This window comes from Chrysochloris asiatica, unplaced genomic scaffold, assembly GCF_000296735.1.
Source record: "Chrysochloris asiatica unplaced genomic scaffold, ChrAsi1.0 scaffold00313, whole genome shotgun sequence".
Classification (NCBI taxonomy): domain Eukaryota; kingdom Metazoa; phylum Chordata; class Mammalia; order Afrosoricida; family Chrysochloridae; genus Chrysochloris; species Chrysochloris asiatica.
In genome coordinates this window covers 375,724-392,010 of record NW_006408831.1, presented here as the reverse complement: position 1 = coordinate 392,010, position 16,287 = coordinate 375,724, and the positions used below count along the sequence as shown (strand labels likewise).

Below are 16,287 nucleotides of genomic sequence, written 5' to 3'. Positions count from 1 at the left end.
ATATTTGTATATATAGTTAAGTAAGCTACATTTCTCTCACTTGATTTACACACATTTTCCCACGTTAATAACACAGAACAAAACTGTGTGACAAATCATGAGATTAGCCTTTGCTACTGCCATTCTCACCCTAAAGTCTAACAATAACAGACTCAGGAAGGAAAAGCTTACTTGAGAAAGGAAGAGCTTGAGAATCAGGGGTCCAAGTTTTGGCGGTTATATAGTTTCTCTGAAAATATTCACTGACTTGGGACTGATTATGTACAGAGTCCCACCCACCCGCTTAATATATGTTTGTTTTTGTTGTTAATTGCCATGGAGTCAGTTCTGACTCATAGCAACCCTGATAGAGTTTACAAGGAATAGCTGGTGGATTTGAACCACTTGACGTTGCAGTTACCAGTCCAGTGGTTATCCTACAGCACCACACCAGGTTGTTATTGTTGTTAGGTCCCATCGAGTCGGCACCGACCCATAGCGACCTGATGCACAGCAGAACGATACACTGCCAGATCCTAGGCCATTACTGTTACCATGTTTGAGTCCATGATTGAGGTAGGACTCTATATATAGTAGGAGTCCTGGCGTGGCACTGTGGGACAAAGCACTGGACCACAAGGTCAGTTTGAACCACAATATTGGCAGTTCAAACTCACTAGCCGCTCCTTGGGTTTCTTACTCGGAACCAACTTGATGGCACTTAGCAATGACAAAGCAAGTGAGCAATTTATGGAAACTATAACAATGAAAGGCCATGGTCACCAAAGTGTCCGCTGATGCAAAGAGGAGAGTCAGTCACATATTTTTATATACAAAATTCATTTTTAACAACAACCTATAGCACAAGCAAGCAATATGAGGCCTTTTGCTTCCATAAAGTTTTACATCCTCAGAAACCCTATACAGGGTCATTAAGAGTTGGAACCTACTCCACGGCACACAACCACCTACCGCCATCTCCCTCTGGCAATAGGAGGAGTTGGAAGCTGTATGAGAATGTCAAAATACTCAGAGAGACATTTTATTTATATAAGCGATCACCACCCAGCATTGTGTCATTTCAGCAAAAGTGAGATTATACTGTGGTGCTGTGGGTTAATGCACTGGATTGGAAAATCAGTTTGAACTGCAAGGTTGACAGTTCAAGTTCACCAGCAGCTCTTCAGAAACCCTATACAGGGTCTCTATGGGTCAGAACCAACTCGATAGCACTTTACATCAAACAATGACGAGTTTGATTTTTTTTAATACTATAAAATATAGCTAACAAAACACTGAAGTAAATCCTAACGGAGAAGAGGTTACTGTCAGAGGGAAATTTACTTATCAATAGCGAAATATATATCCAGAATAAATAACTAACCGTGTATCCCTTCCTTTCTTTTTCCCTTTAGCAATCTTTTATATTTTTAAGGTAGAAAAAACCCACACAGCCAATAAGCTCCTGATATATACTCATATATATGAATCTGCCTATACTCATAGGCCCCACCTACTGTGTGTGTGGGCAGAACTGCCTTGCCATGATACACCACAATCATGGGTTTGAGCATAAAAGAGAAAGGATATTTCCTGCCTTTCTGGGTCTGTTAACAAAAACAATGGTGTATATGGGACTTTGTACTCGTTTCCTCCTTGAGTACAACAAATGCTATTCCCCTGGGATTAGAAAGTTGCCAAAACACTCTGCCACATACAATCCCTCCTCCTATAATACTTTAGCAACTAATATTCAAATAACATTTAGTTTTGTTTTTGTTTTTTAAATCTCATATGGTTGATTATTTTAAGTTGTGTGTGTCTCACTAGTGTTACTGTTTCAAACCATCTTTTAGAGCAGGAATGGGGAATGTCCTCTCATGAAATCATTGGATCTGGCCGTACCAAGGTAACTGCAGTTCCAACCATCACACTGTTGTTGTTGTTGTCAAGTGCCATCGAGTCAATTCCGACCCAAAGCGACCCTGTATAAGGTTACCAAGGAGAAGATGGTGAGCTTGAACCACTGACCTTGCAATTCAAATGACTTTGCTGTGTGACGCATTAGCCCACAGAGCCACACCAGGACTCCAATTAGGGGTGAGTTAATTCAATGTTTGACCAAATACAACAGGCTAATTTTTAAACTGATTATTTTGCATGGCCCATGAATCACATTATAAATTGTGGCTGAAAAACGGTTCCCCACCCGTTTTAGAGGGTGTTAGGCACTGCAGCTTCAGCATCATCATACACTGATGTTACTTACCCATGTAAAATGCAAGGAAGGTACATGAAGTCCTGAGACCTAGGTTTCATGCTGTAAAACTTTCTTTTTTTTTTTAATTTCTGGAAATTTTGCTCCCTCAGATGGTATTTGTTTTGCTGCTTTGTAGTTGTAGAAACTTAACTTTTCCCCAACTTTTTAAATCTACAAAGAAAGCCTCAAACAGTTCCGTAGACTTACCATGAATACAAGATGCATGCAATCAGAAGAGTGGTGCCCAGTCCAGTAACCAAATTCTCATCTCTGTACAGGTCCTGGCCTAAATTAGGCACACAGATTGTAACATTCTTCCCAAGCTCATCCAGAGCTATTGAAAGAAAAAAAAAAAAAAAAAATTCTCACTTTCAAATTGGAAAAGTCTTATAATTTCCGTAAGCATTCATTTTGGGAGAATTCATGCAGCATTGGTAGACACCTTCTACAGTCATATTTGACTCAGGGCTAGGTTTTTGCTATTGCTCTCGTAGGTCAAAGTGCTACAGATTTCAAAGCATCACTCTTCCATATCAATTCATTCTCAGAATAGGCCCTCACATTTCAGTTTAGCTTAAGGGGGCCTATTGTTCTAGGACTTTTAATAAGAGTCTTGGATTTTTATTTTTTTTTTAATTCCTGGGTGGTACAGAGTGTTAACATGCTCAGTTGCTAACCACAAGGTTAAAGGTTAGTTTTAAGTCCACCCAGAGGTGTCTTGGAAGAAAGTCTTGGCATGGTTACATATGAATACTCTGATATGTCATCATCAGTGGTAAATACTACATTTTCTTCTTATTTAATAATAATGTTCAATTTTGAACACCAAAGCTAGGTTTGACTGCTAATTGTACCCACAAATGTGGGGGAGCATCAATATAGAATTGTAAACTGTCTTGAAACCATTTTGCACACATGCATTTTCTAAGTGTTTGAAGCTGGACTAAACTCATTACTGAAAACCACACTGGAAACATAACTGTGGATGATGTGGTCTAAGAAATTTTCATTCTAAACTCAATTAAAAATTTTTATTAAAACATTAACCAAAATATGAATCTTTCCATTTCAATAGTACCACCTGAAACTAATATTAAGATTATTTTCTGTTTTTAAGTGCCATCTAAATTTTTTTTAAATAAAAATAATATAGCATAAGAAAAAAAAAAAAATCCTTTCACAAAAGCCAGATCATAATAAAAAGGAAGTTTAAAAAGGGTAAATTTAAATAAACTTACAGACTCAAAATAGGACATTAAAAAAAAAAACAGGAATTAAAACCAGGTGGACTATACTTAATAGAAGACTTCTAATTATATCACTTTGCACTATAAATAGCTATAAAAACAAGGTCCATATATAGTACATGTATATGCTGTTGCTGTTAAATGCCATTGAGTTGATTCCAACCCATAGCAACCCTGTATAGGGTTTCTGAGGAGCAGCTGGTGGGCTTGAACCACCAATCTTGCAGTTCAAATGGCTTTGCAGTCTGGCGCATTAACCCACAGCACCACATCAGGATTCCCTAGAACTTCCAAAAGTATCTTTGTATCTGCTTTGTAAATTTAAAAAGGAGAAAATTGCACTAACCAAATTTGATTTCATTCCAGAGAAGAGACTATGCTTATTTAACTTTCTGTATACAAATAATCCAAAATAAGCCAGCTCCAACTCAGGGCAACACCATGTGTGTCAGAGTACAACTGTGTCTACAGTGTTTTCAATGGTTGATTTTTTCAGAAATGGATCACCAAGCCTTTCTTGTGAGGTTCCTCAGACTTGAACCTCTAACCTTTGGTTAGCAGCCAAGAACATTATTTGCACCATTCAAGGACTTCATGCCCAAATATACACAAATTTATATATGTTGTTGTTGTTAAATGCCGTTGAGTCCGTTGCAATTCACTGCTACCCTAAATAGTATTTCTGAGAAGCAGATGGTGAGTTTGAACTACCAACCTTGCAGTTAGCTGTGGTTAGCAGTCCAGTACTTTTCCAACAGTGCCACATCAGGACTCAGTTACAAAAAAGAAAAAGATGATGAAATATAAAGAATTTAAAACTCAAAATTAGAAAATTTAGTCTTATTTATGAGGCTCTGGGGCTCATAATAATTTCTTGTGTGTTTTTATAGTTTAAAAACTTTTCTCAAAGAACCATCACAACTGCCTCATAACAGTAATTTGTTGTTGTTGTTAAGTGCCACCGAGTTGGTTCCGACCCATAGTGACCCTGTATAGGGTTTCCAAGGAGCGGCTGGTGGGCTTGAACCACCAACCTGTGGTTCACTCGACTTTGCAATCCAGTGCATTAGCCCACAGCGCCACACCAGAATTCCATATAAAAATAACAATAGCTAACTCTTATATAGTGAAGGAGTCCTGATGAAGCTGTGTTAGAATTGGGCTAAGAGCAAAGTTGGCATTTCAAAGCTATCAGCTCTCCTTAGGAGAGAGATGAGACTATCTGATATAGTGTAGTGTACATTATTAAAGATGTGTAGTCCTAGAAATCCTGTATAGGGTTGCTTTGAGTCAGAAACAATGGGATGACAGAGAGTTTCTTATATAACAACTAGTCTATACCAGGCATTGTTTTCAGCATACACTCATTCACTCACTCACTGGTACCTTAATATTTATCTTATTAAAATGAAAATTCTTAAAGATGAGGCATGTATGTATAGAAACGTAACTTTGCACAAGTTACTTATGTGGCAAAACTAAGCTATAAACCCAGGCACCGAACCACTAGTCTTCCGTTGTCTCTGTAAACAAATGTTATTCAAGATCACATCGATTCCAACAGTGGCTTTGGGCTCAAACCCTGTCTCCTACTTCCAACTCCCACGTTCTTTCCACTTTTTCTGTAACAGTCAGAAAAATGATCACCTGAAGATACAAACTTCTTAAAAACATAGCAAAACAAAACTGCTCCTTTATAAACACAGATCAAGCCTAAAATAAACACAACAGACCATCTCTGCTCATCGCTCTTTCCTATCCACTGGGAAAACTCACTCCAAAGAAGGAATTTTCATTGCCACAGCCCAAGTTAAAGACTTTAATGAAACACTCTGATCATCTATTTTCATTTACTATACCTCCAATGTTTAAACAATAACTTGTAGAGATACATATTCCTTTTTCCACAAATGAGAATGGTCACCACAAACACATGCTCTCTGACACGGGAAGCTTACCAAATTCTACAACAGGTTTGCTGGATAGAGCTGAAAAAGTGAGGTATGTGACATAGCAGCTTATGAGCCCAGACTGCAACAGTCCAGAGTGTGGCTGTCCTGTAAAACACAAGAGACATTTGGATGTTGAGAAAGCATGTGCCTCAAAGACAAATCAGACACCCCAAGCCATTGGCACTCCTTAAACTTGAGCCTTTTAAGGTGGGGGGAGAGGGGAGATACATAATGGTATTTCTCAGATAAATCTAAAAAGAATTTGGGAGAAAAGCATACACAGAATCTAACACTATTAATTCTAAAATGTTATCAACACCTGCAAAACCTTCTTAAGCATACAGTTTTATTGAAACATAATGCCTGGTCCCCATGAGGTTCATGGCATTAGTTGTTAATCACAAGATCAGAAAATACTGACATCTTTCTTGATCAGAGCACAAGGGACAGATTTCACATAGCATTGATTCCTCTTTCTACAAGACACTTACACAGTCTGTGGCAAGGGGGCGGGGGGAGCTATTATTGGTCCAAAGACAAAACCCTGGGGAATACTGAACAAATATCAGAACTGGTCCAAGATAAAGAAGCAGCTAGGAGGCTCAACATCCATGAGGAAAAGGGCTTCAAAGTTTCATTTAAAATAAACCAAGTGTTCGGGTCCTTATGAGTGACAGGGTATATAAAAGTATGATGGGATTTCTCTTTCTGGTGAAAATTTCAAACTGCTAACATGAAAGGATCCAATTTTATCCAGTCTTCCCTCTGATCCAATTTGTTTCCAGAATCATCATTATTAATTTATCATTGCCAATGCAATCCAAACTAAATTAGTTGCCATCAAGTCGATTCTGATCCAAGGGAACTCCATGTGTTTCAGAGCAGAATGACACTCTATAGGGTTTTCAACAGCTGTAACCTTTCAGAAGTAGATTTTTCAGGTATGTGATCCAAGGAGGTTCTGGGTAGATTCACACCTTTTGGTTAGCAGTCAAGAGTTTAACCATTTGAGTCACCCAGGGTCTCCAGAATTGCCAATAAAGAATGGAAGTAAACTTTTCTATAACATGTTCCCTTTTAGCATGAGAATAAGACTAGTGATGCTAAACTAAATATAATACTCAAAATATTATACTTATTTCAAAAGGTAGGTTTTAACCCAAAGGATACTTTATTGTGAATATTAGTCATTTGTTTTTAGAAATTCTTAGTTGATCAATTAAAGTAATTAGAAGAATATACTCTCCATTTTGAGCCCTGGTGTGGCGCTGGAGGATAAGCACTGGCCTGGTAACCACAAGATTCAAACCCACCAGCTGGCTCTTAGAAATCCAACACAGGATCGTTATGCGTCTGAACTGACTCGAGCACACAATTCCTCTCAAATTTAATAATAGATTTGAAAATTTTGGTATAGAAAAGCCTAACTTTAAATTATTCAATATTTGTTACCTTTTAAAAATCACTTTATGTTTGCAGGATTCAGGGGTAGGGGGACACACCCATATTTTCACACAAATGTATACACTGTACAGTTTTTGAAAACTGCACACCCCCTCCCCCCACCCCCGTGTTCATTTCCGCTGCACGTTATGTCTTAGTTATAAATGTTCTTGAGTTGATTCCGACACATAGCCAACCTTGGATTTTCTTCATACAATTTAATCAAGAAACATATCACAATATTGAATGTAGAAACAAATGTGAGAATACATCTGTCTTCTATTAAGCCAGACACTAAAGAAATATTTTTAAAAGGCCACTCTTCTCACTAAACTCCTTTGTTTTGAAGATTATTATCTTTCATACAAACACCATTTCCATTAACATTATGGATTTATAATTTAATTATATTGGTGTTATTGTTAAGTGCTGTTGACTCAGTACCAGCTCACAGTAACCCTGTATAACAGACTTTCTGAGGAGCCACAGATAGGGTTTGAACCCTCCACGCATACAGTTAACAGTTCAGCGCTTATACTATGACCGTGCCACACCAGGACTCCAACTACATGGTCACTGCTAATATTTTCCTTTTCCTGCCTAAAAACCTGAATGTCATGTGCATGTTCATCTTCAGCAGAATAAGATATCTACAGGGCCTCCGTCTCTATAATCCCCAAAACAGCACACTTTCTTACACCAAAGTAGGTAATAAATGAAAATTCACATCTTTGCTTTCAAAAAACATCAGGCAAACCCACTGCTGTCGAGCTGAGTCTAACTCACCATGATCACTGCTATAGGATAGAATAGAACTGCCCAAAGGCTTTCCAAGGTTATATAGTTTCAAACTACCATATTTTTCTCCCACTAAGCGGTTTGTGGGTTTGAAACGTTAGCAACCAGGTGCTTAACACTGTGCTACCAGGGCTCCTTTCCAAAGCACCTTCAAATCCCACTGTCTCTTGACAACACATTATACCTAGGGCAAAGAAAGACATCGAATGGTCCGCAAGCATTACAGACAACAAAGATACACTTTTACATACATGATTCTGTAATAATAGCAAAACCCAACTAGAATCTATGAGTGGTTACATAGGCAGACAGGCAAGCTGAACAGGTATGGAAAATCTAACAGGATCACACCCATGAGCATGTATAGACTTGGCAGAGAATAGTTCTGCATATGTATTTTTATGTGCTGCAAATATATCCATGTATGTAGGACAGCATATAGGGGACAAAGTTATGAAAACATGTTAGCTATAACCAAACACTTTGAGTCACTGGACTTGGGGACTTAGGAGCACAGTCTTGGGGGTTCCCATCTAGGCCAACTGGCATAACATAGTCCACAAAGACTATGTTCTTAAACCTACTGTGGTGTCTTAAAAGCAGCTATCTAAGAAACAATTGTTGGTCTTTCCCCTTTTTTACTAAAAACCAGTGAAAAAAATCAAATCCAAATGACTAAAAGGACCATACAAACCACAGCCTCCACTACCCAGAGACCAGAAGAATTACATGTTGCCTGGCTACCACCACCAACCTCTCTGACAGGGACCACAGAAGGCCCTGGGCAGAATGGGAGAAAAATGGAGAACAAATATCAAAATCATAAAACAAAGACCACACTTACTGGTGTGGCAGGTAGAACCCCTGAGGCTGTGACCCTTAGATACCCTTCCCACCTGGATCTGAGCCTGCCCCTGGGGACCACTTTGGAGTCAGTCAGGCCGATAGAACGAACAGTAATACCTGTGAGGATTGTATTCCACAAAATAATTAACCAAAAAGGCAGAAAGGGGCAGGAAGAAAGAAGGACCAATGGACACAGAGAACCCACAGAGACGGGAAGAGCGTTAATTGCAACTAATGAGACAAAGCAAAAGGTGTACCAACTGTTGAATGGCCAAACCACTTTGGAATGCAGTTAGAGAGTGAGGCTGGACTGTAACCATAGCTATTGCAATAAGACAGCTGCTCAGGTTCCATTTTGTTTTGATTGGTGGTGGTGGTTATGTGCGGTGGAGTCAATTCCAACTCATAGTGACCCTGTACAGGGTTTCCAAAGCTGTAAATCTTTATGGGAGCAGAAAGCCTCATCTTTCTCCTATGGAACAGCTGGTAGTTTCGAACTGCTGACTGTGAGGTTGGCAGCCCAATTCGTAACCACTACACTACCAGAGCTCTTTCCATTTTCTTTTAGCTTGAGTCAAACCTTCTCAGTGTCAGTTATCAGTCTCTCTCGACATACAGTCAGCTCCCCAACATACGACAGCCTTGGAAACCATATGAGAAAGTTCTATGCTGTCTCCCATATCACTATGAGTCTCAACTACCTCAATGTCAGTAGATTTGGTTTTTCGGGTAAACTGAGAGATGAAAAAGAGAAGAAGAGCCTGAAACTACAAGAGCCCCACCTTTCCTTTTACTGCTGGCCTACCCTTTGTTCCAAAGAGAAATCCATTGGGTTTGCTCAAAAATACTTAGAAAAATGAACGTAAGTTAAGAAGTAGGCAACCATACTTACGGTTTTGGACACAGGGTGAGATGGCCACCAATGAGATCAGAAGGCACAGACCTCCATTTACTCCAAGGAGAATTTTGTTTTCCATGCAGCCTTCTCTCTGTGTATAAAATACTACCATCAAAATCAAGCCTCCCGCGGTAATGGAATACATGATGAGGGTCACCAGGGCCAGACAGGCGTACCAGAGCTTGTTAGTCGACGTTCCGGCGGTCCTGTTTCTCCAGAAAGTAGGTAAGAGGGGAGGAGAAAAGACAGGCCCATGAAGTACACAATTCTGATGAGATTTATTACCCTTCAGGTACTAACTACTACAGGGCTCTCGGCTGCTTATAAAATAATGTATTCCAGAAGACATACGATTTTAGTAATCATTATGCTCTATTGCTTCGGTAACCCTGTACGGGGTCGCTATGAGTCAGAACTGACTCCACGGCACATAACAACAACAACAACAACAACAAATGCTCTATTGAAGTTTCAAGGTTCTGGTCAATGTGCCTGTTCCTTGCTTCGAGGTTAGAATTTCTCTAAACACTGCAAGCATTCCATGTCTGACTGAAGTGTATTTCTCTACTCAAAATAATTGGTGTAAGCCTCAAGTATGACTTTATTCTAGCTGCTCCATTCTGAGCCTAAACTACCTTGGGACAGGTTTTGGCAGTATTAAGAAGAGGTTCCTTTCTGGGGTCCTCTGTATGTTTTCCCTGTAAACAGTGTTTGGGGTGCCGCAGTCTCCAATTCCAAGTGCTGTCAACAGCTTCCCTGAGAAAGAGCAGCTGACCTCAGTGTTTTCCTCCTTGGACCTACAGTAAATGAAGCTCTATCATAGCACTGCTCTTCCAAAATAAGAGCAATAGTAAGAGAGAATCTGGTATTTTTTGAAAAGTAGAATATAAAAGCAGTTAGACAGAGTAAAAAATGTAATGGAACCAGCAAAACTAATGGACGGGATTCATGTGCTTTCAAGTTTATGATAAATATTAATAAAGGGAAAGGAGAAATAAGTGATGGCTGCAATCTATACCAGTTGTTCAGAACAAAAGAAAGAGTGCTTATAAACTCTAAGTGATGAGGACAGGACAACAATAGGGAGAAGGAACTGAATCACTGACATTTGCCTTTAAGATTCAATTGCTCTTTGTAACCACAGTCTTACAAGCTTTCACAGAGCAAGCCACTTGGCTTAATGTTTTCACAAAACTGGAAAGTGTTCAAGCAACAGAGCTAAAATGTTCTAACAATAAAAAAAAGTTATTTCAGCCCGAGGCAAAGAAAACCAGGAGGCAAGGCCAAAATGATAATGACCACTGTACTCCTGAAACCCACCCAGGCATTCCAGTGACCAGATAACTAACTACAGTATTCTAATAGAAAAGGCATGCAATTAAAGAAGAGAAAATGATGTGCAAGGAAGGAGAAGAGAAAGAACTAAGCAAGAACCAAATAATATCTGATGAAAGAGACACCATATTAATTATATATAAAAAGGTAAAAATGTGGTGTGGATGCCATTTCTCCTTCCAACAATCTTTTGGGTTGCAATATTAGTAGTATATGAAAGCCTTCCGTACAATTAAGCTTATGTTTCTGAAGTTAAATCTTCAACACCATCCTCAGATCTTCCTTGAACTCTAGACTTAGATTGTCTTCATTACAAGGAAAAATGCACATCTCAAAGTTAGCAGGTCTAGTGTTGCTGTTGTGTGAGGTCAATTCTGACGCATAGTAAGTCTATATGACAAGAGTCAAACTGTCCCAGGAGCTCTAGTAGCAAAGCGGTTACGAGTCAGGCTGCTAGCCTCAAGATTAGCAGTTTGCAACTACCAACCATTCCCATAAAGATTTACAGCCTCAGAAACCCTATGCAGGGTCACTATGAGTCAGAACCAACTCCATAGCACCACCACCACCACCACCAGGTTGTAATCTTTGCTGGAGTCCTGGGGTGGCACTGTAGAATAAGAACTAGACCACAGTCAGTGTGAACTGCAAGGCCAAACCCAACAGCCACTCCTTGGAAACCCTACACAGGGTCACTATGAATCAGAACTGACTTGATGGCACTTAAAAACAACATTCTTTGCTGAAAGTGACGAGGACTTGAAATACTTGCTGCTGGGAGCCCTGGTATGGCTCTGTTGGGTAAGCACTAGACTGCTAACCATAAGCCCAGTCATTCAAACCCACCAGCCACTCCTCAGAAACCCTATACAGGTCAGAACCAACTTGATGGCACTTAACAACAATGATCTTTGCTGAAAGTGAAGAGGACTTGAAATACCGATGCCATCGATTCAGTTCATTCCAACTCACAGTGACCCTATACAGGGCTTTCAAGGATTGGTTGGTGGGTTTGAACCCCAGACCTTTTGGTTAGCAGCCCAGTGCTGATCCAACAGCACCACGCCAAGACTCCAAATAACTGTATGTTGTTGTTGTTGTTAAGTGCCATCGAGTTGGTTTCAACCTGTACAGGGTTTCCTAGAAGTGCCTGGAGAGTTTGAACTGCTGACTGTGCAGTTAGCAGTCCAGAGCTTATTCTGCAGAGCCACAGTTGTCTCGGCCGCTCTAGGGTTTGAAGACTTATTAAAGGTAATACTACCACAGGCCAAGCAGTCCTACCTCAGGCACTCCCTCAATGCCTTCCAGTCTCCCTTATAGCCTTCCCCCTTTGCTTAAATATAAGACAGCTGCCTACCCTGTTCTCTCCAGCCCTTTTGCCCACTTTATTTAGCCCCAGAGACTTTTGACCACTAAACACATTGTTTGCTTGACTATTATTTGTTTATTCTACGGACTCCCACCAGGTGAAGGTCAACTTGGTAAGGCAGGACACGATTGTGGCCACTGCTGGCCTGTCTAGAACAATGCTGACACTTTTATGAAATACAGGTTTCCAAGGCGCTGAAAGGACAAATACGAATTAAAAATAAGGCTTTAATTCTTGTTGTGAACATAAGGGAAGAGACTTCCCTTCCCCTCTGTTTTTCAGCTTTCACTTCAGAAAACCTGTCTCTTTGAAATTTTTATTTCCTCCGATATTTGGAAGACATTTCTTTTGAAATATAATCATTCCAGCTTCCTGGAAGAAGACGAGGTGAATTTTGTTCAGAGGTGGCACCGGACTCCAAATTGCAAAATGAAATTCTCTGGCCAAAAAGATACTAAAAATTGTTCATGAAAATATGAATGCAATGGGCTGTGTTCACTTAGAGGAAGATTCTCTTCTGTCTTTGAAATCTCTTTAGCAAGAAGCATCAGATTCTGATTTAATATGCACTCAATAATAATGCTGTTTTCTTTGTCTCCTATCTTTCTAGAGAGGTCTTCTGAGTTGGAATATCTTATTTTTTAATTATATTTCCCCAACAGTGTCAATGTTACCAGAGTGTCTGCCATTCCTGTTGCCCTAGCTTCACTCAGTCTTCAGATGACATCTTATTTTTGCAGATACAATCTCTTAGTGACTTTTCTTTCACCCAGGCTTATTAAATTTTAATTTCAAAATATATGGTTGGGTGAAAGGGAAGAGACCATCTTGTGAACTGATCTTAGTAAAAAGGGGGAAAGAGGGCTTGGTTAATAATCAAGATTAGACAATGGTAAAAGTCTTATTTTTAAGAGGAACCCTAGTGTGGCGCTCTAGGATCACCACTGGACTGGCAACCACAAAGTTGGTGGTTCAAATGACCAGCCGCTCCTTATAAACCCTATACAGGGTCAACATGAATCAGAACTAACTTGAAGGCACTTAACAATAACTCTCTAAGAAGGAGCCCTGGTGGTGCTGTAGGATAAGCACTGGACTGCTAGCCACAGGGTTGACAGTTCAAACCCACTAGCAGTTTGGCGGAAAAAAGATAAGGCTACCCGTTGCCACCTAAGAAACTCTACGTTGCTGTCTGCTCCTCTAAAGACTTACATCCTCGCGAGCCCTAAGGAGCAAATCTGCTCTGTCCTATTGAGTTGCTATACGTCAAAATCAACTGCACAGCAGTGGGTTTAGTTGGGTTTGGTTTCTTTTAACAAGTCTCACTGTACCTAGCTTCTTGGAGTCATTTGCTTTTCCTGGAATCAAAATGATCTCTCTAGTTGCATTTAGAATAACTGCTCAGAAAAAAAAAAAAACTAACTAATGCTTTAAGTTTACTGAGTCTTTATTATTTTTATCCATAGTAAAAGCACTTAAACGAAGATTAGAAAAGGACCAGCAGAAGGGCAGAATGAACAGATCTAGCAGCAAGTAGACTCAGGTTTTGAGTTTGGACTAGCCTCAGGATCAGCATAAATGCTGAGATTATTAAAACTCAGTAACGGCAACAACAAAGTAAATTTAAAATCTAGTCCATTCAGGGAGGGGGGCAATACACAAGAAGGGGGAGGGGACTGGAGGAACAAAGCGGATGGGAAAACAATTAAGCAGGTTTGCATGGGCTAAGTGGGACAGAGATAAATAATGATGTATGCACAACCTTGGAACAACACGGCTCTGGGATACAGGGATTGAGACATGGTTGGAATGGGCAAAGGGGGAAAATAAGGTTAAGATGCTTGGCTGTCTTTTGAATCTTGATTTCCCTTGAATACCATTATAAAATATACACTATGAGTCCGAACTGACTCGATGGCACTTCACAGTAACAACATCAAGGCCTGAACAACAGCAGCAACATTTGTTGCAAAGCTCTTAAGTCATATTTACTGAGTGGTTTCCAGAAAGTTTTCAAAGCAACCAAACACTTCCAAAATGCCCTTAAAACTTGGCATCAATATTCAGTCTCAGAAAATGGTCTCAGAATCAATCAAAGTATTAATGTCAGGGCAAATAAGAAAGATATCCTCCGGGGAACAGACTACTTAATGAGCAAGTCAGGCACTCAGTATCAATGATTTTAAGGTTTTACCATGAAGTTCCCTGTTTTAAGCATCTCTGAGAAAATTTTAGGGTAGCATATTTATTTTGTCTAATGAAAAATTAAGAGTAAAAAAGGACATTAAGAATCATAGAAAGAATAATGTTTAATCAATTCAAATGAATTTCCATCTTTTCAGGTATTTTTTTTTCTGCACAATTGAGAAAACAGAGTCACATAAGAATGTGCTGCTGTCTTAAAGCAAGATATAGTAGTAAGCACAAATATAAATTTCTAGGTTTTAAAGATGATTTGAAAAGCAGGCTAGCATGCAATAGCTTAGGGATCAGGTGGCTATGTAGGATAAGCACTGGACTGCAAACCACAAGACCAGCAGTTTGAGCCCACCAGCCGCTCTGTAGGAGAAAGATGAAGCATTCTGCTCCCAGAAAGATTTATAGCCTTGAAAAGTCTATTCTGGCTTGCTATGAGTCAGAACCAACTTGACAACACTTAACAAAAACAACTATACAATAGCTTATCCCAGAGCATGACTCAGCTCTGAAAATCACTATTATTTTTCAGATTAAGAATTGAAAATTAAACTTAAAAAAAAAAAAAAAAAAAATCTGTAGTGCTACCTCTATGACTATTGTGTGATTTTTTAAAAAAAACTGGTCACAACCTTAGTCTAATTGGGCAAAACCATTGTCACAACAGTTCATAAAGCTCATGTTCTGCACCCTAGTGAGGTGAGTAGTTAGTGTCTGGGATGGTTAAAGCTCCTGAGCAGTCATCTAAGACACAGCTCTGGGTCTCTACTCATCAGCAGCAAAAGAGAAAGAAGGAAACTAAAGTCTCAGAGAAGAAATTAGTCTACAGGACTAACAGCCTCCACGAACCTTGGCCTGACCTACCCAGAGACCAAAAGAACTAGATTCTGCCCAGCTACCAACTATTGAATTTTCTGATCAGGTTCACAGCTAATGGATCCTGACAGATTGACAGACAAACATAGAACAGAATACCAATTTTTTTTTAAGTCCAGACTTACTGGATCAGTTGAAATTAGATTCCCAGAGACTATTACTCGAAGATACTCTTTATACATTGAACCAAAACTATTCTCTGAGGTCCCCTTTTAGCAAAGTAACAGACTGGCACACAAAATAAGCACTAGACTGCAAACAACAATGAAGGCAGCTTGAGCTCACCAGCTGATCTGCAGGGAGAAAGGTGAAGCTTTCTGCTCCTATAAAAAACATGTAAAGCCTCAGAAACCCTACACTGGGTTCCTATTAGTCAAAACGACTCTACAACACTTAACAACAACCAAAGAGTAAAGTGTGGCATTAAAAAAAAAATCTAAGTGCCTATCAACAAATAAATAATACACAAAATGTAGAACATACAAATGAGGGGGCGTTAAAAAGTTTTTACATTGCCTTGACGCATGGTTGGAATGGGCAAAATGGGGGAAACAATGTTAAGATGCTTGGCTGTCTTTTAAATCTTGGTTTTCCTTGCATTATATTATTAAATAGACACTGGAAGGGGAGAGAAAGGAATAGCCAGAAATATCACCATAGAAAGCATGAAAGTCGGTCTTCTGCCTATAACTGATTGGAAAACGTAAAATGGAGCTACAGTGTGCCCATGAAGGAGGCTTTCTGTGGAGCCTCTGCATTGCATAAGACCATAGGTGGAATCCTGAACCCCATCCAGAATCTTCTAAGGTGGGAAATCTCCACTTGAAAAGACGAGCAGATCAGCCTTGAGTGGCTAGAAGAACAGAAGACACTTCTTGAAAGAAAGACCAACAGGGAAAACACAAAACAATAACAGCAGTCCAACTGATTACTACAAGAACAAGCAAGTTGCTCGCCCAGGAGCCATCAAGGCAAGTGGTTAGGTCCCCTCATGGCAAACCGCCTTCCAAGACTAAGACTCAATGGGAATACACGATCAGACATGTGCTCTGACTGGTGACCACGTTGGGGGAGGATGAGGGAAAAAC

At 39.7% G+C, this 16,287-nt stretch overlaps 1 protein-coding gene across 1 annotated transcript in view; it reads right to left on the bottom strand.

Annotated features, from left to right (window-relative positions):
- Window positions 1-16,287, bottom strand: part of SERINC5 (serine incorporator 5) — a 78,334-nt gene that overhangs the window by 20,951 nt on the left and 41,096 nt on the right. Inside the window, exons 5-7 of the mRNA XM_006875179.1 lie at window positions 9,418-9,629; window positions 5,445-5,543; window positions 2,447-2,573 (exon numbers count right to left, since the gene is read on the bottom strand). Of these exons, the coding sequence (XP_006875241.1) occupies window positions 2,447-2,573; window positions 5,445-5,543; window positions 9,418-9,629 (438 nt within the window). The remainder of the gene's footprint in view (window positions 1-2,446; window positions 2,574-5,444; window positions 5,544-9,417; window positions 9,630-16,287) is intronic.